Below are 22,467 nucleotides of genomic sequence, written 5' to 3' on the forward strand. Positions count from 1 at the left end.
GAAGCAAATGGGAGATTATTCTCAGTCAGTTTCTTCTAAATTTGAAAATGTGGATGCTAACCTAGGTTGTTTGGATAAACGACTAAATGTGGTGGAAAATCAATGTAATAATTTACAAGCTGTCTCTGTATCAGCTGTTAAAGATTCTACAGTAATACACTCTAAAATTGAATCTATGGAGAACATGAATAGAGTGAAAAATCTACGCTTGGTCAATTTTCCAGTAACTCATTTATTGTCCAGAGCGACTTGTGTCGGTTAGAAACATGGGCGGAGAAATGGCAGATGAAGTTCAATGTGGAGAAATGCAAGGTAATGCATTTAGGCAATAAAAATAAGGAATACGAGTATACAATGTCAGGTGCAACTCTGGGGAAGAGTGAACAAGAAAAGGACCTGGGTGTACTGATAGATAGGACCCTGAAGCCGTCGGCACAATGCGCGGCAGCGGCAAATAGAATGTTGGGCATGATAAAGAAAGGAATCTCGAGTAGATCGGAGAAAGTTATAATGCCGCTTTATAGGGCAATGGTCAGACCACACTTGGAATACTGCGTCCAACATTGGTCTCCCTACCTAAAGAAGGATATAAAACTGCTGGAGAGGGTGCAGAGACGAGCAACAAAACTGGTGAAGGGTATGGAGAAACTGGAATACGAGGATAGACTTATAACACTAGGATTGTTCTCCCTTGAGAAAAGGAGACTGCTTGGGGATATGATCGAGACCTTCAAAATACTGAAAGGAATCGACAAAATAGAGCAGAGAAGATTATTTACATTGTCCAATTTGACACGGACTAGAGGACATGTAATGAAGCTAAGGGGGGACAGGTTCAGGACTAATGTCAGGAAGTTCTGCTTCACTCAGAGAGTGGTTGACACCTGGAATGCCCTCCCAGAGGAGATTATTGCGGAATCGACCATCCTAGGCTTCAAGAGCAAACTAGATGCATATCTCCTTAAGAGAGGCATATAAAGATATGGTGGACTATAAATTACGCCAGGTGTACACCTGGCAGGGCCTCCGCGTGTGCGGATCACCAGACTTGATGGACCGAAGGTCTGATCCGGAGATGGCAGTTCTTATGTTCTTATGTCACCTGAGATTTTGTTAAGGAAGTTCTTTAAAGAAGTACTGGGAATGACCAATGCTGAGAATTTTCCAATAAATAATTATTATTATATTCCTCCAAAAAAAACTTGAAACTGCCCAGGAGGTGGACCATCTGACCACACCAGAGGTAAATTTGACTGAATTTCTAGAAGATACACAGGATGTGATTCAGACTCGGTCCACCCTGGTAATAACATGCATGAGCGAGATGGATAAAATGTTGATAATGAGACTTTATTTTAAAAACAGGTTAACGAAATTTTGTGGGGATTTGGTTAGGATTTTTCCGGATGTATCCAGAACCACACAGTTGAGGAGGAAAGAATTTTTGAAATTGAAGGATAGAGTGTTGGCACTGGATGCATCCTTTTACCTGAAATTTCCTTGTAAATGTATGATTAAACTACAAGATATCGAATATACTTTTTGGGATCCAATACAACTACAACAATTCTTAATTGCAAGAGAAAAGAAATAGAAATGAGATTTGTTTCACCTTACTGAGAAATATGAGGAGAATTAATATAACAGTATCCCAGTTTAAGGAATGACTCAGGGTTCATTAAATATGAACCAAGAATCATTATCCTTTATATTTCTTGAATTTTATTTTATTAGAAATAGCAAGATATACTCCCCATTAATGTGGGCTTGAAAGGAGCTTTGTATGTATGATTTGATTATGTATTGTTTTATGTGATTTCCTTTTTCTTTTGAATTGTTGGATATTGTAAAGTATTCAAAATTATAAATAAAAAAATAAAAAAAAGCTACCCCCATCTGGGTTGTTCCAATGGCTGCAATTGAAACACGCCTTTCACGACTATCATAATTTTCATGTTATTTTCATAGATAATCCTGTTTTTCTAGTTATGTGCAGAAAATTTGCCTACAATAAAAAAGAAGCTTCTAATTGGTACTCATCTATACGGTTGCTTAAACCATCCTGTCTTCAACCGGTATTACACAAGTGGCAAGAGGAATTTGATATGACTATCTCTGAAGAAGAGTGGCAACAAATATGGTCTATAACTTTCAAAATTACAAGTTCGGCAGCCCTATATCAATCGTTCTATTTTCTAGTACACAGAGCATACTGGACACCCCTTAAACTCTCCAAACTAAATGGATTAAAGGATGATGGTTTATGTTGGTCCTGTAAACTCTCCACTGGTTCTTTGAGACATATGTTATATGACTGTACTCTTTTGCGAGATTATTGGATCCAAGTTTGGTCTTATATAATGTCAATAGCAGATGTATTTCCTCTGACTATCTGCACATTGTAACTCGCTGAATGTCCAGCTCTCTTGATTGTAAACCGCCTAGAAGTCGCAAGATTGTGGCGGTATAGAAGAATAAAGTTATTATTATTATTATATTTCTGTACCGCTTTCTTATCAATTACTCATTATCAGTATAATTGACCCTCAGATCTGCTTACCAAATGAATTGTTAAATCTGATACAGTTACTGATGTTGATAGCCATATGAGTGATCATGTCTAACTGGAAAGATTTTTCATGTGTTACTTATGCTGAATAATGTAAGCTTATATATGTGGTATGAACGCATAACAGACCGAGAGGAAGAAGTCACTCAAAAGGTTTGAGAAAATGTGGGCTCCTTTGCTTGGGGGAATAACATCTACCTAATCTTACTTTCATCTACGTGTTGGTATGTACACATACAAGCTGCTTTTATGAGATTGTTTATTACAATATATATGAGGTAACTATTTTTTCCAACTGTTGTTTTGTACGAATATCTTATAATGCTACATTCTGAACATCTTATTGTTGTGTAATATTCACTCATGACTTTTGTTCTTTTTTCCTGTATTTTTGTTACTACTCATTAGCCATTGTACTTGCATATTTTTACTGGATACCCAATTGGGCAATTGGCTGATGAATTTTCTGTTCACCATGTTCTGTATACTTTAAAATTCAATAAGAATTATTGAACAAAAAAACAAAACAAAAACCCCCAAAACCAAGTACCAGTGTCTCTGCATGCTAGGGAACCCATTTTCCCCATATGTGGAACAGCTGAACTGCTTCAGTATGCAAACAGCATTTTTCAATTAACAAAGCCCTTAGCTTGGGCAGAAGGTCCCATACAGAAAGGGAGGGGAGAAATAATTAATACTTCAGATGGGGCTCTGAAAAAGAAAACAATGAGAAATTCCTTCAAATGTTGCCCAAAACAGCAAAGTAGAAAGAGAGATCAATGACCAAGGTAATTTCAGCTTAGTGAAGCAGAGAGGACCAAAGAGGAGAGCGAGAACATGAAGGGCAGTCAGGGGCAGAAGTTTTCACATCAACCCACTAAATACTGTTTTAACAGAACTCATCACTGAGAAAATGTGGCAACCAAAGAGAATCATTGAGGGGAAGGCATGGTATCTTGAAGACAGACCTATAGAAATAATAAACTTGGAAGACTACACTAATGATTTCCAAATATTGCTGGTTGTTGAAAGCAGCCTTACCTGACTCCAAAGTTAGGACTGAAAAACAGCGGCATAAAATCAAATTTATATATAGTTAAAATAAAGCAAAGAAAACACTCATCTGCCTAACAGACAAGGCAGTTCAGCACATAAAAATTATTAATTCCTTCTAGTTATTAAAGAGATTTATCAAGGGAGGGGGGTTGGTACCACTGAGTGCCACCTCAGCTCTGGTAATACATGTGGAAAATCTTCAGCAAACCGAAAAGGAGCATAATCCTCCAAAAATGAACTTCATGCTAAACTAACACACAATTAAGTATCTGTACCAGGAGCTACATAGTCTGTGCATTGGGGAAAGAGAATCACCCAAGAGGATATATGGAGCAGCAAGGCTTTTTCTCAGTGACTCCAGATGGAGTCACCAACACAAACTTTGATATGCCCAGGTCAAAGGTTTCTGCAGAGAATCTGCCTATGGAGACCAGTCTCACAGTTTGCATGAAGACATAAGAACTGCCGCTGCTGGGTCAGATCAGTGGTCCATCGTGCCCAGCAGTCTGCTCCTGCAATGGCCCTTAGGTCAAAGACCAGTGCCCTAATTAAGTCTAGCCTTACCTGTGTATGTTTTGGTTCAGCATGAACTTGTCTAACTTCGTCTTGAATCCCTGGAGAGTATTTTCCCCTATAACAAACAGCCTTCCAGATTTCTAACACTCTCTGGGTGAAGAACTTCCTTACGTTTGTATGGAATCTATCCCCTTTTAACTTTAGCGAGTGCCCTCTCGTTCTCTCTACCTTGGAGAGGGTGAACAATCTCTCTTTCTCTACTAAGTCTATTCCCTTCATTATCTTGAATGTTTTGATCTTGTTCTTTCTCAGTCTCCTCTTTTCAAGGGAGAAGAGGCCCAGTTTCTCCAATCTCTTACTGTACGGCAACTCCTCCAGACCCAAAACAAAAAAAATAATAATAATAATCTAAGTCAGAGCAGATCTGCAAGATATCTTCCAACTTGCTGTAGAAGAAAAATTGAGCCCAGAGATGCAGAAGGAGGAACATAAGAACATAAGAAGTTGCCTCCGCTGGGGCAGACCAGAGGTCCATCCTGCCCAGTGGTCCGTTCCCACGGCGGCCCATCAGGCCCACTGCCTGAACAGTGGTCACTGACTAATTTTGTAATTTCCCTCTAATCCTGTCCCTATAACCTTACCTCTACTCCTATCTGTACCCCTCAATCCCTTTGTCCTCTAGGTACCTGTCCAGACCTTCTTTGAAGCCCTGTAGCATACTTTTGCCTATCACATCCTCCGGCAGCGTGTTCCATGTATCCACCACCCTCTGGGTGAAAAAGAACTTCCTGGCGTTTGTTCTAAACCTTTCCCCTTTCAATTTCTCCGAGTGCCCCCTTGTACCTGTGGTTCCCCTTAGTTTGAAAAATCTGTCCCCATCCACTTTTTCTATGCCCTTCATGATCTTGAAGGTTTCTATCATGTCTCCCCTGAGGAACAGAGAGAAAAAGGTGATGATGCCTTCTACAAACTCGTGAGTAAATAAGAATAACCCAGTGGTTCAAGACTCGTATGCCTTTTGCACTAGAATTATGAGTATCTGTGTTAGATATGTTCCTGATACACCTGGCATAAATTTTAAAGCCACTGGGAATTTTTTTTTGGGATATGTCTAGAAAAATAGCCACAGCAAAATCAAATGACTCGATTATGGGAAAAATTCCCAACCAGTTGCCTGAGGCCTAAAAGGGCCTAGTAGGCCATGGAAAACAACAAAAACTTTAAAAGTGCCAAAAAGTCTAAGGACTTCTACTGGCAACTACAGCCCTGTATAGCAGCAATATGACTTACATACCACTTTGCCAAAAAGATCTCAGCTAGGTCCCATGCAACAGAGGAAAAGGTGCACATACCCAGTAAAATATTCTAAGAAGCTGTGGTAACAAGCTGGTAAGTGTTTTCACATTTGCTTCATAGGATGACTTCACCCAAATTGTAGAATATTTCTTCAAGGACAAGCAGGTTAATGATCGTTATTATCCAATTGTTCATCCGTTATCACTGGCTTCCAGTAAAATTTCAAATTTCTTTTAAGATCTTGCTTTTGACTTATAAATCATTACATACCGGCATTCCCATTTATCTTTCCTCCCTTAACAATCTCAATATATATATACAGTAGAAACTCGATTATTTGGACTTTGGTTATCTGATGTTCGGTTATCTGGACTCATATTGTGTGACTCAGGAACTAGAGTAATTATGATTACCATTTGGTATTGGCAGGTGCGCTGCAACTATGACCATCACTTTGTTAAAGGTACCAGACACCATTGCCAGACTAAATGGGAATGCTCAACTACCACACTGCCCACACTTCTCAATTGTAGAGCAACATGAGGTATATACATACAGCCTATTCATTTTTCCTATAGCAGCGATTACTTTTCTTGTTAAACTCATGGAAGGTTTGGTGAACATTGAATTAACAAATTATCTTGAAAAATTTACTACTCTGCATAACCCTCAATCTGATTTTCGTTCTTGTTATAGTAAGGAGACCGAATTAGCTTCTTTATTTGACCATCTCCACCAATTATTTAGCAAAGGTTTGAGTGCTGAGGAAATATTTTTTTATGGAATGAGTGGTGAATTCATGAAACATCCTCCTGGTGGAAGTGAAGACAAAAACAGTATCTGAATTCAAGAAAGCTTGGGACAAGCTCATACATAGGATCTCCAAGGGTATGATAGGGAAAGTAGATGGCAAGGACAGGCTTATATGGTCATTTTTCTATGTTTTTGTTACTCCAGATCCCTTTTCCTCTTTGCTGGATCATTAACTACTTATTCACTCACTTTCGCACACTTGTCCGGACTGGAGTCCACTAGACTTGGTGTATGAACTCCTGCCTACCCTTTGTGTTAAACCCCTACCCAAGTTGAAAACTTTGCTTAAAACCCAATTTTTATTTATTATTATGGCTTTCAGAGACTCCAGATTATGTGAAAACTACTTAGTAGGAGCCACCTCTCCTGCTAGATCCCTCATTCTGAAAAAATTGGATGTGTGATCTTTCCTGTTATTTTATTGGCATTCATTTTCTTGCATTATTTCTTATTTGTAAACCATTTTGACACCCCTCCTTCTTTTTTAAAGTAAAGGAAGAGGATCAAGTCACAAAAAGAGATTAGGTTCTTACCTTGATAATATTTCTTCCAGTAAATAGGAATGGTATGCTAAACCATAGGATACTCGATCCATTCTCGTGAGCATACTGCAGAAAGATGTCAGTCGCAGCTTTTTGAACACCTCCATCCCCTCCCTGGTCTCTGCTACTCCTTTTAGTTCACCCCAAAGCATACACTAGAGTAAAAGACAGGAAAAGGAGGGACATGGGGAACATCCTGAAATCAAGGTTCTAATCCTATATAATAAAACCGTAGCCGCGCATGCGCACTCTTAACTGCGTGCTTCCATGATCTGTAGGTCTGTGGCCGCAGGAGTGCGCATGTGCGCGTGTAAGGATCAGCCAGGTAACAGCTGCGACTCCCCCCTCCCCCCGCCGACCTTAGGCACACCACCAACACGCCATGACTCCCCCACCCCCGCCGACCCTACCCGGCACAACAGAAACCCCCGTTGACTCTCACAGCCGACCCTCTTACCGCTAGACAGCTGACAAACCTGACAGCTCCAGCAGTGTCCCAGGCACACTAAACACGCTGCTTCGGGTCTTCTACTGGCCTTATTTCCTCTGCCGCGTCCCTGATGATGTCGCGGCATGTTAGTGGTGTGCCTAATATCGGGGGGGGAGGTGGGAGTCGTGGCGTGTTAGTGGTGTGCCTAGGGTCAGCGCGGGGGGGGGTTTAAAAACATGCTGCTCAGGGGGATGGGAGGCAGGCAGGCATACTGGCATCGGGGGTGGGGGGGGTTTCAGTGGAAGGGGGATGGGAGGCAGGCAGGCTGGCATCGGAGGGGGTGGGGGGGTTCAATGGAAGGCAGGCAGGCAGGATGGCATCGGGGGAGTTTCCATGGAAACATGCTGCTCAGGGGGATGGGAGGCAGGCAGGCAGGCTGGCATGGGGGGGTTTCAATGGAAGGGGGATGGGAGGCAGGCAGGGAGGCTGGCATCGGAGGGGGGTGGGGTGTTTCATGGAAACATGCTACGGGCAGGCAGGCAGGCAGACTGGCATCAGGGGGTTTCAATGGAAGGCAGGATGCAAGCAACGGAGGGGGGATGCAGGCAACAGAGGGGGTGGGGGGGTTTCAATGGAAGGCAGGCAGGCAGGCTGGCATTGGGGGGGTGGGGTGGTTTCCATGGAAACATGCTGCTCAGTGGGATGGGAGGCAGGCAGGCTGGCATCGGGGGGTTCAATGGAAGGGGAATGGGAGGCAGGCAGGCTGGCATCGGAGGGAGGGTTTCAATGGCAGGCAGGCTGGCATTGGAGGGGGGGTTTCATTGGCAGGCAGGCTGGCATCGGGGGGGGTTTCAATGGAAGGGGGATGGGAGGCAGGCGGGCAGGCTGGCATCGGAGGGGGGTGAGGGGAGAAAGGAGGCACTGGGGGCACTAAGGACATAGAAAGGGGCACCATGGACATAGGAAGGGGCACTAAGGACTTAGGAAGGAGGCACTGAGGGCACTAAGGACACAGGGAGATTCACAGACAGAAAAAATGACAGACAGACAGCGTGCAAGGAGAGAGAGACAAAGAAAAAAATACCCAGACAGACAAACATCTACTCTAGCACCCGTTAATGTAACGGGCTTAAAGACTAGTCTGTTCATATAATGTTATTAGACAGCAATGAACTGCAACATACAAATGAACGAACCAGTAAAACACATCAAATAAAAACAACAGCTTGAATAATGTGGAGCTCAATCATCTCTTGAGATTCTATTTACAAACTGAATTGGAAACCCATAGTCCATCTGGCAGAGAAGACTTAACCTTCATGGTCATCTCCATTGCTAAGGCAGAAACAGGTGCATCAGCATAATTGGGGAGGTGGGGGTCAGCATATCATTCCTATCTACTGGAAAATATATTATCAAGGTTAAGAACCTAATCTCCTTTTCCAGTGCAATAGGGATGGTATACTGAACCACAGGGACGAACCTAAGCAGTCCCAAAAGTCCCTGGAGGGATAGATAAGCCTGCTCTCAGTACCAAAAGATCCAAATAGGAAATCATTCTGTGCTGCCACGTGCATCCTATAGAATTTAGTGAACGTATGAAGGGAAGACCATGTGCTTTCAACAAAACTGGCGATTGTTTGCCACATACAATGTATGTAGAGATCGCTGCCCAAATCCACCTGGAAATGACAGCCTTGGAAGCTGGTCTGCCTCACCTTGACTCTTTGGTTAGCACTAGAGAATCCAAAATGTGAATCTGGGATAAAGAATAACCATGTGGGTGATACGTGAAATAATAATAATAACAGTTTATATACCGCAGGACCGCGAAGTTCTATGTGGTTTACAAAGATTAAAAGATGGTACAAATTGATTGAACTTAACAGGGTGGAAGCTAGTGATTAACAGCTCAAGGGATCAGTTATTGAGGAGAAAGAGTTGTAAGGGTCAGCTGCCTAGATACTTCAGGAACAGATATGTTTTTAGGCATTTCCTGAATTCCCCATAAGTAGTAGGCGTAAGCAATTGTTCTAGATCTTTACCCCATAATGCTGCCTGATGTGAGAAAAGGTGTTGATGGTGTCTTTTGAATTTACATCCTCTAACTGGAGGGGAAATGAAGTTCAAATGTGAGCTTCTCTTATGTCTGTTGGCTGAGAAGGAGAAAAGATCAGTTATGTATTTAGGAGCTAGACCGTATAGTACTTTAAAGCAGAAACAGGCAAACTTAAATTTTACGCGTGCCTCCATCGGTAGCCAATGCAGCTGTCGGTAGTAAGTGACACATGATCAAACTTCTTCAGCCCGAAAATCAGTTTGACAGCTGCATTTTGCACTAATTGTAATCGTCGCATATTCTTTTGGGAAATTGCTAAATAGACGATGTTACAGTTAGAGAATGACACAGTGACAAAATTCATCACCGTTCCCATTACCGCGGATAACCGCGGGAAATAATCCCATTTCATTTTTTAGTGTCTATTTCAGCCTCAGTCCTTCTACATCAGCATTCTTCAAAGCAAAGCTTAAGGGTCGGTGGTTGTGGCCATTCATACTCCGATTCTTCCCTCTCTCCTTAAAGAATGACATGAAGATTGTTTACTGCAGTTATCCGCGGGGACGGAAACGGTGATTAATTTTGTCACCATGTCATTCTCTAGTTACAGTAATCAAGTTGACTCAGTACGAGGGATTGTACCAGGATTCTAAATGCTGACATATCAAAATATGCTCGAATGTATCGAAGTTTCCAGAGAGTGAAAAAACCCTTTCTGATTAAGGAGTCTACCTGGTCCTTCATGGTTAAGCACTGGTCTAGTGTTACACCCAATACCTTCATAGTAGACTGAATAGAATAACTAAGTTTATTGATGCATAGCGGTGTTTTGGTGTCAAACGGGTGTGGCGAAGCTACAAAAAATTTTGTTTTTCTGAATTAAGTTTCAGTTTGAATTCAGTCATCCATTGCTCCATTAAATTTAGTGCTTCTGATGCCTTGGGAGTAACTTCCAAGAAAAAGTTAGTAAATGGAATGATGATCGTAAAGTCATCTGCGTAACTAAATAATTTTATCCCCAGCTGGGTCAATTGCGCACCTAGTGAGGACATGTAGACATTGAAAAGCAATGGGGATAGTGGTAACCCTTGCAGTACGCCAGATGGATTGCTCCAGGTATCGGAGAGATCGTAATTGAAACGTACTTGATAGGTATGGGACATAAGGAAGCCTTGAAACCAGTCCAACACCTCTTCCCTAATACCAATTGCATCTAGGCATTGTAGCATTTTCCCATGGTCAACTAGGTCAAAGGCAGAGCTCATATCAAATTGCATGATCAGGGCATTAAGGCCCTTACTGAACAAGAGATGCAGATTATCTAAGATAGCAGCAATTACTGTCTCAGTACTGAACAAAGGTCTAAAACCAGGTTGAGTTTCATGCAAGAAAGAGAACTGATCAAGATATTCCATCAGTTGGGTATGTACCAATCCTTCCATGATTTTTACAATAAATGGAATGGATGCTACTGGTCTAGTTGGTTACCAGTGCTGATGATTCTGATCACAATGGGGTGAAACCCCTGAAAGCAATGTCTTCAAAGTTCAATCATTGCACTTCGCATTGTTATCTTGGTGAATACTCTAAATACTCAAAATATTAAATAGGTGCAAAAACTGCTATGTACTCATCTTAGAGAGCTGATTCTTCCATGTTCTGAACCTGGAAGAATCAGCTCTCTAAGATGAATACATAGCAGTTTTTGCACCTATTTAATATTTTGAGTTATTAGAGTATTCACCAAGATAACAATGCGAAGTGCAATGATTGAACCTTGAAGACATTGCTTTTGGGGGTTTCACCCCATTGTAATCATCTTCGTGTTTCCACTTTGTGTGGTTCTGAGCACTGTTAACATCATTAAGTTTTGACTGTCTGAATTTAAACATAGAGTGGGCGTTTTCATATTCAGTATCTATAGCACTAGAGAATGACACGGGAAAAAAATTTGTCTCCGTCACCACCCTGTCCCCGCGACCACTGTCCCTGTCAACACCCTGTCCCCGCGACCACTGTCCCCGCCCTATCTCCATCCCTGTGACTACTGTCCCCACAGCATCCATACAAGCCTCAGTACTGTAATATTTAGCTGCTGAACTAGAGAAAGAGATGTTCAGCTGGCAGGGTTTTGTTTATAAATTTTTATCAACACAACTAATATACTACTTTATCCTAAAGCAAAAAAAGAAAATAAATAGAAATTTTTTTCCTACCTTTGTTGTCTGCTTTCTGCTTTCCTCATCTTCTCATTCAATTCCTTCCAGCCACTGTCTGGCTTCTCTCTGCGTCTTCCATTTGCTCTGTTACTGTGCCTCTCCCTTCACCCCCCCCCCCCCATTAGGCTGGCACCCATCTTCTTCCCTCCACTCCCCCCATAGTCTGGCATCTGTCTTCTTCCCTTCCAGTGTCTTCTCCTCACTCCCCATTCCTCATTTCCCTTCAGCGTCTTCTCCTCACTCTCTGTTCCCCATTTCCCTTCAGCGTCTTCTCCCCGCTCTCTGTTCCCCATTTCCTTTCAGTGTCTGTTCCTTTCCATTCCACCACCACCCTTCCCTCTCGCCATCTCATTGCCCTTCGGCACCCCTCTTGCGGTCCGAGCATCTCCCTCCCTCCCCCTTACCTTCGCGGCACGTTTTAAGTTTAGAGTAACTTGTTGAAAGTTGCCGGAGCTTATGTGCAGTCGCATGCGTCTGTGAGCGGAAGCTTCTCTTCTGATGCAACCGGAAGTTGCGTCAAAGGAGAAGCTTCCGCCCACAGACGCATGCGACTGCACGTATCCTCCAGCAGCTTTCAACAAGTTACTCAAACTTAAAACGCGCCGTGAAGGTAAGGAGGAGGGAGGGAGATAGATAGATTTGGGTACGTAGGAAGGACGGAGGTGACTGCGCGCGTTCCCTCCCTTAACTGCGGGGGACAAGGCCATTCACCACTTCATGGGGCGGTAGATAGCCTTGTCTCTGTACCAGCAGTGAGCCCTTCCCTCCCCTCCCCTCCCCCCACTGTGTCATTCTCTAGTTAGCACAAAGAGATGGTCCGACAGATGAAACTCATTTATCACTCTGCAGACATCCAGAAGCTTTAAAGCCCTGTCTTTCCTCTTAGAACCTTTCTTCCCGGTTGATGTGAAATGCTGAAACCACCTTAGGCAAAAAGCAAGATACTGTATGCAGGGTTACTCTCACTTCCATGATCCTTAGGAATGGCTCTCTGCATGACAAAGCTTGCAATTCTGAAAAACTCTTCTAGCTGAGGTAATTGCAACCAGAAATACCATTTTGATCGTAAGATCTATGAGAGAAGCTTCCTCCAAGGGTTCATACGGGGCCTTCCTGAGACCCTCTAACATGATGTTGAGATTCCAGGAAAGGAGAGGCTCTTGGATTCGTGGCCTAAGCCTCAGGGCGCCTTTGAAAAATCTAATAACGTCTGGGTGAGCCACTAGCAAAACTCTTTTCTCTCAGCCTCTAAAGCAAGCATGGCCTGCCATCTGCACATTAAGTGATGCCACTGCTAATCCCTTGTGCAGGCCTTCCTATTTAAAGGCCAATATAGATGATACTAGGGCTTTGGCGGGCTCCAGATTCTCCTTATTGCACCAGTGCCAAAAAGTTTCCGAAGCCTTGGCATATGCCAAAAGAGTGGATGGCTTCTTGGATTTCAGTAGTGTGGTAATGGCTACTTCTGAATATACCTTCTTGGCTAGTGCTGCATGCTCAAAAACCAATGCCATAAGACGGAAGCAACCTGGATCTTCTAGAGAAATCAGCCCTTGTGAGAGCAAGTCCGGATACTCCTAGAGTCAGAGACATTTGTCCTATTGTACGCGGACTAGATCCGCATACCAGGGATGGATGGGCCAATCCAGGGCTCAACCTATCAGGGGCCATGGAGGAAACATATAGTAGTCCAGACCATGGTCATGGGCGTCCAGGTAGTTTTCTTACTGCATGCTGTCGCCATTAGATCGAATGTCCTGGAATGCTCTTAGGGACAATGACCACTCTCCTGGATCCAATGTCTATCTGCTGAGGTAGTCTGCTTGCACATTCTCCACTCCAGCTACTTGTACTGCCGTGATGGCTAGCAGGTGTTTTTCTGCCCAACTGAGAAGAACTTTCACCTCTTGCTGGAATGCTGTGCTTTTGGCGCTTCCCTGACAGTTGACGTAGGCTACTGTTGTGGTATGTCTGAGAATATTCTTACTGTTTTGCTTCCAGCACCGACTGCAGTTTTCAGAGTGCAAGGCTCTCAACTCCAGCCTGTTGATCAACCACTTCTGTTGGGATGTTGTCCATATCCCTTGCACTGGGTGACTGCTGCAGTAAGCCCCCCAGCCAAACAGGCTGGCAGCATCTGTCATCAATGTAAACCAGGAATCGATCTGAAGTGGAATTCTTTTCACTATTGGAGTCACCAGTGCATGCTGCTTTCGGACTGCCTCTGTCCAAGGCAGAGAAGCTTATAGAGAGTCCCTCTGAGGAGACCAATGAGACAACAGCACATCCTGGAGGGGACGCATAAGTACCCTTGCCCAGGACACTGCTTCTATGGCAGTTGTCATCAACTCCAGCACCTGGAGATAGTGCCACACCATCGGTGCTGGCTGTAACAACATGTTCATGATTTGCCCTTGAAGCTTCTGTGTGTATCTGGAAGAAAAACTCGGCCTTCTATTGTGTTGAATAAACTCTCAGATATTTCAAAGAATGAGTCTGAATTAAATGGCTTTTCTGAAAATTTATAATCCAGACTAGACTCTGTACAGTGTTTACAACTGCCGCCACTGCACTTTCTCCTTCTCAGGAGGGGTCTCTGATGAGCCCGTCATCCAAATAAGGATGCACCAGTCAGCCTGACCTGACCCATGGAGATGAGCTGGAACCACCACCATCACCTTGGTGAACGTCCAGGGCACCATTGCCAGCCCGAAAGGTAGTGCTAAGATGTGGCACTGATTCTCCAAGACATCATATCGCAGGAACTTTCTGTGTACTGGGAAAATTGGAAAATCCAAGATGGCCGCCACAGGTAACTTTTAGTGCTAAAAAAGTAGCTTAATATTACCTCAGGACTGACCAAAAACATCAAAAAATAGGGGAGGGGGGACCAAGGCCCTAGCTGTAGAAACAATCAAAAACAGCTTTTGAAGACCCTGCTGATTTTTTCTACAGGCTGTCACAGTCTTACTCTCAGACCATGTGTTGGGGAATTGTGATGCTGCTGCTGCTGCCTGCTTCAGCTCCTCTCAGGTGTAGTTGTTCTAGGAGAATCCCTTCCAGTCACTCAGCCACTTCGCTGGGATCTTCAGGCTGCCAGTTGGACATCTCTGGAACAACCCTCAACCACCCAATTCCTCATGAAAAAAGGTGGGAGACAAACACAGCCGGCACCATGAGTGTCCTGAAGGAACAATATTAGCGCCTGAATAGCCTGCATTCCATCCCTAAGTCAAAGGAGTGAGCAAAAACCAGGAAAACAGACCCTAAGCTCCACGAACCTTCAGCAGGCTGGCTGAAAACAGGTCCCCAAAAGATACACCTGCCAGCTGCATATTTAAAATCTGGTCCTTTCTACACAGGCAGAGTACACCCTTAACAAATGGGAACTCCGACTTCACAAAAAAAATTGCAACTAGAGTGAAAAAAAAAATAAAAAAATCGCAAAACTATTGCAAAATAAAAAAGAAATAAACTGAGCAGATCAGAAGATACTTTCATGCTCGCCTGCACAAAGAGAAACTGAAGGGGGCAGCAGAGATAGGGGAGGAAGAGGAGGTGTTCAAAAAGCTGTGCTTGACATCTTTCTGTAGTATTCTTTCGAGAATGGATCGAGTACCCTATGCTTCAGCATACCTTCCCTATTGCACTGGAATATACATTAAACAAGAAAATCTTAAGACTGGAGGAAATGCAGACACAAGACAACCTCCTAATTGAAAAAGCTGCTCCTCTCACTGCTTTCCATGTAACAGTAACAACCAGGGTCCAATTGTAATAGCAATATAGCAGATGTTCTATACATGGCCTAGTTTTCTCCACAAAAGATGTCTGTGGATTCAAAGTCATGAAGTAAATAAAAAGATTTTAGCTAGTAATTGTCACTGAATAAATGGGGAGAAAAAGCAGCATATACAAAGGAATCCACTTATATTTCACTTTTAAAAATCTTAGCATAAACTTACAGTATCCTCATTGTTGGTGGCCAAAATTCCAAAAAGTGAAGAGACTCTTCGTCCGATGCCAGACAGCACACCTTGGCCCTGTTGTAGGACACGTTGATACACCTTACCAGAGCCATCGGGGATCAATCGAACAAGCTGGTTCCGCAACGATGACAACACAAAGCTCCCTCCCTTAAAAGACAATTTTTAAAAAGTGTCTCTATGTCTACATATAAAAAGACAGAGAGCTACAGACATCTATATACAAACATGAAACTAGAAGAAAGAACATAATGGATTTAAAGATGTATAAACATATACAGATATGGAGAGATGCTCACTTGCTGAAGAAAAAATTGTAAATTGTGGAAACCAAGGTCACTGCTTGTGCTAATTCCATTCAAACATTATTCAGCTAATTTCCAGAAAGGTTGCTATTTTATTCTAAGTACCAAAAATGGTATCTTATATATTAACCAATCTATTGAGGCATTATAGATAAGTCAGATGCCTCTGATGATGTGGACTCATCCTCAAAAGAACATCTCAGATTGGTTAGTTTATAAAAGTGCCACCAATCTCTTTCAGCATCCTGCTAGTTACTTTGGAAGAAAATGCCAAAAAAAATATTGAAAATAAATTATTGAAAAGATTCCAATACCTACTAAGGATGCAGATTAAGAAAATGCAAATTTTGCAATTTTTCCACACAGACTTTGCATCAGTCACTTTTTACTGCAGCTTATTAAAAGGACCCCTAAATCTTAAAATGAAACAATACTAACCTTAAATCGCATCACCCTGAGGTTGTGGGATTGAATCCCAGCACTGTTCCTTGTTACCCTGGACAAGTCACTTAGGGGTCCTTTTACTAAGGTGTGCTAACCAATTTAGCACGCACTAATCAATTTAGCATGCCTTAGTAAAATGACCCCTTAATCCTCCATTGCCCACCGCTTTGAATGTGTAACCATAAAAAGGCAGTAATACAAGTCCCATTCCCTTCCCCATCATTCTCACTTATTGTTCTTAGGACACTAATGTCTAATTCAGACATCTGCTACAACATTTTACTATATTTCTGTTTTAATAGAACATTTCTTTAGTTGTTACCTGAGGATTCTTACTTGCTAAAGAAATCACTTATCTAAGGATGAACAATTGCTGAGAGTACCTTGACAGCCTTCAGAAAAGTGCACAAGTTGCCTCCAAAATCTACATAAGTCTCCATATAAGTGCCTTCATGCACAAGGCTGGGCCAATAACGTACAAATCCTTCACTGGTGGCAGCCATCACAGACACAGACTTAAAATCAAAATCAAAAACAAAGAATGACATAACATAAATTTTCCTTTGGCTAAGGGTACATATACATTTTAAACATGCTTTAGAAAGCTCCTTTTCTTTTCAAGCAGTACATATTTGAAATAGACTATAGCTGATTCATTGAACACCAATCATCTTATTTTTCTTTTCATTAATATTTAAAGACATACCTTTTTCATTAATATTTGATTCAGGAAAATTATTAGTACTGTGACACTAATCTTCCCTTTGTTTTTATTGGTTATCTATTTTTAGAAATGCTTCATACCCTATTTATGGGATTAAGTAGGTACAAAATGCATAGATTAGATCAGATAACATACTTTCGTCAAAAAAAATAATTATATTTACATAGAAAATGATAAAGCTAGCAAAAAACAAATCGTCTGATGTGTCATGAATATTCACATTACAGTAGACTCTCAGTTAACCAGCACCCAATATTACAGTATTTCTTTTATTTTATTTTTTGTGGGTTGATTGAGAGTTCTGGTTCCTTGAGTTCCAGTTAACAGAGCGTCCACTGTAATTACAATTTCTATAAGGGTAGGAAAATACGCTTTTTCAACGTACACCTCTTTTCTGCCAGAAGAGACTTTCCTCTGGGTCAATCTAAATACTATACATAACAAAATAATTTAAATTACATTACATTACATAGATTCTTATATACCACAATGACCTCACAATTCTGTGCAGTTTACAAGTCAAGAATTACTAATAATGTAGTAGATCACAAGATTATATTTCCAACAATTATCTAAAAGCTGAAATGTAATAAATACAGTAAATTAATCATGATGTTTACCAACAAGATATGTTTTCAACATTCTTCTAAAGGCTGAATAAGATGTGAGAAATGATATATGAATACCAATTTATTTTTCCCATAAAGCTGCCTGAAATGCCAACATTTTGCCAACATTTTACCAAGAAAACATTTGTAGACACATCCCTTTACTGATAGAAAATCAAAGAGGCGTACAATGTTTCCTATTGATGAATTTGAAAGAATCAAAAAGAGATAGCTAGGCGCAATCCATTCAAAGCCTTAAAACATAAACAGCCTAATTTGAAAAATCAATCTAGCCTCAACTGTCAACCAATTCAATTTATAATAATACTGCGAAACATAGTCTGCTCGTTTCAATCCAAAAATCAACCTTACCGTAGTATTTTGGATGATCTGCATCCTTTTTATATTTTGCTTAAAGATCGAAAGATAGAGGATATTACAATAATCCAGCAAACTCAAAATAAGAGATTGTACCACCAGTCTAAACGCAGTGAAATCAAAATATAAGGCTTTACCGTTCTTAATTTCCATAAAAGGAAATAAGATTTTTTAATCAGAGTAGTAATATGAAAATCAAAAGATAATTTACGATCAAGATTGACTCCCAAAATTTTTATAGTCGGTGAGATGGAATAAATGTTCACAAAAAAAAGGGGAAACAAATCCACAAAATACAAAGGAACAAATCAAAGTGGAAATGCCAATCAGAATGGTGCACAAAAAAGTGTCTTTCAACTCATCTGATTGATCCAATATCTTTATTCATCCAAAGTAACTCATTGACCCGACATGTAAATGTTTCTGCCTCCCGGCCTGCATCAGGAGTAGTTCAGTTGTTCTCAGGCCACTTCTTCTTTTTACTGAATCCACACTACAGCCAGCACGTTTCTGAGTTTGAAATAACTAGGAGTATATATGGGGAAATAAGGTATGTATTCCAGTTTCTTTCACAAGCTGTATTAGGCTCTGTAACGTTCCTGGCACGAGCAGCAACCCCCAACCTGTTACCATTCAAATTTAGAGAGTCCTCCTTGATCGTATCAGATGGAGATGCCAAAAAAAACCTAGGTTCACCAGACCCTCAGTAAGTTTGGTTAGAAAAGGAATTCCTGCAATAGGTCTATACTTACAAGTGAAATGGGACTTTTATGATCTTTAATAATTGGGAGTAATCATAATGTGACCCAAGCATGATGGAAATTTACCGTGTTTCAATTGTGTATGAATCCAGGTGAATATTTCCGCCTTAAAATATGCAGGAGCCAATTTAAATATACTTGCTGGGCAGTTATCTAATAAACAATGCGATTTTGCATATTTGTTATAAAGTCTCTCAAATTCTGTCCATCTCAGATCAGCGAACTCATGCCAAAATAGGTCAACTCAAGTGAGATTTTTAACAGAAGAAAACAATTCTAAATCATTAAGATCTTTACCTTTCAAGATGGTTCTAAGGTTTTGAATTTTATTGAAAAAAATGAGCCAATTCAGTAGAACTAGAACAATTATTAATACGGAGCTTGTTTTAAATGAGTAACATTAAAAAGAGTATTGACTAGACTAACCCCCTCTTTTACAAAGCTGTGCTAGCGGCTGCCGTGCGACAACAGCCCCGAAGCCCTTTAAATCTCTATGGGCTTCAGGGCCTTACCGCAGCAGCTCGTGCTAAATGGCTTCGTAAATTAATCATCCCTTGGTATCCAGTATATTCGTACCTATTTTAGAAGAATAATAATTACGTCTTTTATCTTTTATTTGATTTTTATAGATTTTTAACTTGCTCTTTCCATTCTTCTTCATCCTTACTAAGTCCAGTTTTAAACCACTTCCGTTCTAAACGTCTCACCGCTTTCTTCTGTACTAATAAGGCAGATCATGTTTGACGAACTTACTGCATTTCTTTGAGGGAGTAAACAGACAGATAGACAAGGGCGATCCAGCCGACATTGTATATCTGGATTTTCAGAAGGCGTTCGACAAGGTTCCGCATGAACGACTACTTCGGAAAATTGCAAGCCATGGAATTGAGGGTGAAATACTCACGTGGATTAAAAACTGGCTGGAGCATAGGAAACAGAGAGTGGGGGTAAATGGACAATACTAGGACTGGAAGAGCGTCACCAGTGGGGTGCCGCAGGGCTCGGTGCTTGGACCCGTGCTCTTTAACATCTTTATAAATGATCTGGACATAGGTACGACGAGCGAGGTGATTAAATTTGCGGATGATACGAAGTTATTCAGAGTAGTAAAGACGCAGGGGGATTGCGAAGATCTGCAACGTGACATAATCAAGCTCGAGGAATGGGCATCGACATGGCAGATGAGGTTCAATGTGGATAAGTGTAAAGTGATGCATGTCGGTAACAAAAATCTCATGCACGAATACAGGATGTCTGGGGCGGTACTTGGAGAGACCTCCCAGGAAAGGGACTTGAGAGTTCTGATCGACAAGTCGATGAAGCTGTTCACACAATGTGCGGCGGCAGCAAAAATGGCAAACAGAATGCTAGGAATGATAAAGAAGGGGATCACGAACAGATCAGAGAAGGTTATCATGCCGCTGTACCGGGCCATGATACGCCCTTACCTGGAATACTGCGTCCAGCACTGGTCGCCGTACATGAAGAAGGACACGGTACTACTCGAAAGGGTCCAGAGAAGAGCAACTAAGATGGTTAAGGGGCTGGAGGAGCTGCCGTACAGCAAAAGATTAGAAAAACTGGGCCTCTTCTCCCTCGAACAGAGGAGATTGAGAGGGGACATGATCGAAACATTCAAGGTACTGAAGGGGATAGACTTAGTAGATAAGGACAGGTTGTTCACCCTCTCCAAGGTAGGGAGAACAAGAGGGCACTCTCTAAAGTTGAAAGGGGATAGATTCCGTACAAACGTAAGGAAGTTCTTCTTCACCCAGAGTGGTAGAAAGCTGGAACACTCTTCCAGAGGCTGTTATAGGGGAAAACACCCTCCAAGGATTCAAGACAAAGTTAGACAAGTTTCTGCTGAACAAGAACGTGCGCTGGTAGGGCTAGTCTCAGTTAGGGTGCTGGTCTTAGACCAGAGGGCCGCCACGTGAGCGGACTGCTGGGCATGATGGACCACTGGTCTGACTCAGCAGTGGCAATTCTTATGTTCTTACATTGTGTTCTTTTATATTGGTTTTTCCTAACTCTTCTAAGTGGAGCTATTTGATCAAGCATAGTCTTACAAGAATTATCCCAATGTTCAATAACATTTGTATTTAGAGTTTCTAATGAATGCGAAGTGTATTGGGCCCAGAACTCTGAAGATTCTACAAGCTTTCTTCTCTCAATTGTTTCCTTAGATCTGTGATTCCCTACACAATGTGAGATAAGCCAATTTAAACTAAATTGAGATGGCCAATGATCTGACCATATCAATTGGGTCCAAATAACAGAATCAATAGATAATTCGGGATAAATTAGATCTTTTGAGGAAAAAGTTATAAGATCTAAATGATGACCCTTCTGATGTTTTTTTATTGATGTAAGAATAAAGTATGATAGTGAAGATAAAAATTTGTTAAACTCAGTAGAAGCTGGATCTTGATCATTCTCTAAATGAAGGTTAATATCACCTAATAATAGACTGTAAGTATTTTGGACAGAATTAAGTGTCACAACTTCATAAAAATCTGATTTAGATTTGGCCCAATAATTAGGAGGTACATAAAAAATATACAATTTAATGTATTATTTAGATTTCTCCTACTAATGACACATGATATAATCTCCAAAGAGGAGGATTGTTTAGAGTCTAAAATAGAAAATTCAAACTCATTCCGTAAAATCACTGCTATACCACTACCCCGTTTGTTCTCTCTACTACAAGGAATGATCTTATAACCTCGAGGAAGGAGGTTCACTATTATTGGATCTTCATTTTACAAAAGCCAGGTTTCAACCAGAAACATCAGTCCAGGTTCAATCTCCTCAAGCCAATCTCTAATTAACTGTGCTTTATTCCTGACTGATCTAATATTTAAATAAAAACAAGAAATTTTAACATCTGCAGTGTTTTTCATTCATTCCATAATTTCAAAGTATCCAGTCAGGACATTTTAGACATATATGGTTAAAGTTACCTTTGGCTAGATCACCAAACACAAGTGTGGAAGGATAAAATAATATACAAACAACTCCCTTCTACTCAAAAACACACTCCAAAGAAGAAGAGGATAAAGTGGAAGCAAATAATCAACTCCCTGACAATGCAAAGGCTTCACAAACATCTAAGCCAGCCAATGTGAGGGGTTATAAAGGAAAAAGCCTCAGAGCCCCTCCCACAAACACCTTACTGAGTGAAACAAAAGTGGGAAAATTCTTCAGGGGTGAATCTCGTCATAGGCATAAAAAAACCTTACACATTGGGGGATGTTATAAGCCTTAAGCAATGCAGGGAGAACACAAGTAAACTACTTCAAGCGCTTTCAGCTGCTATACACTTCATTCAAAATAATCATGAAGAGAAAAAATTATACAGTACTTATATTTATCCCACACGACGGTATGTAGAGCAAGTGTCACCTACCATCGTGTAGGATAAGTATCAGTATATATTTTCTCTTCATGATTATTTTGAATGATGTGTATAGCAGCTGAAAGCGCTTGAAGTAGTTTACTTGTGTTCTCCCTGCATTGCTTAAGGCTTATAACATCCCCCAATGTGCAAGGTTTTTTATGCCTATGACGAGATTCACCCCTGAAGAATTTTCCCACTTTTGTTTCACTCAGTAAGGTGTTTGGTGGGAGGGGCTCTGAGGCTTTTTCCTTTATAACCCCTCACATTGGCTGGCTTAGATACTCCATGAGCGCCTACTACAGAAATTGAAGAGCCATGGGGTGGAAGGAGACGTACATAGATGGATCAGAAATTGGTT

General features: G+C 41.3%; 1 protein-coding gene across 3 annotated transcripts in view; it reads right to left on the reverse strand.

Moving 5' to 3' along the window:
- NUP133 (nucleoporin 133) overlaps positions 1-22,467 on the reverse strand; it is a 211,997-nt gene that overhangs the window by 168,331 nt on the left and 21,199 nt on the right. For all 3 annotated transcript variants that reach the window (XM_033938695.1, XM_033938694.1, XM_033938696.1), the window contains exons 5-6: positions 16,619-16,750; positions 15,466-15,636 (exon numbers count right to left, since the gene is read on the reverse strand). In XM_033938695.1, the coding sequence (XP_033794586.1) occupies positions 15,466-15,636; positions 16,619-16,750 (303 nt within the window). The remainder of the gene's footprint in view (positions 1-15,465; positions 15,637-16,618; positions 16,751-22,467) is intronic.

This window comes from Geotrypetes seraphini, chromosome 3 (assembly GCF_902459505.1).
Source record: "Geotrypetes seraphini chromosome 3, aGeoSer1.1, whole genome shotgun sequence".
Taxonomy (NCBI): Eukaryota; Metazoa; Chordata; class Amphibia; order Gymnophiona; family Dermophiidae; genus Geotrypetes; species Geotrypetes seraphini.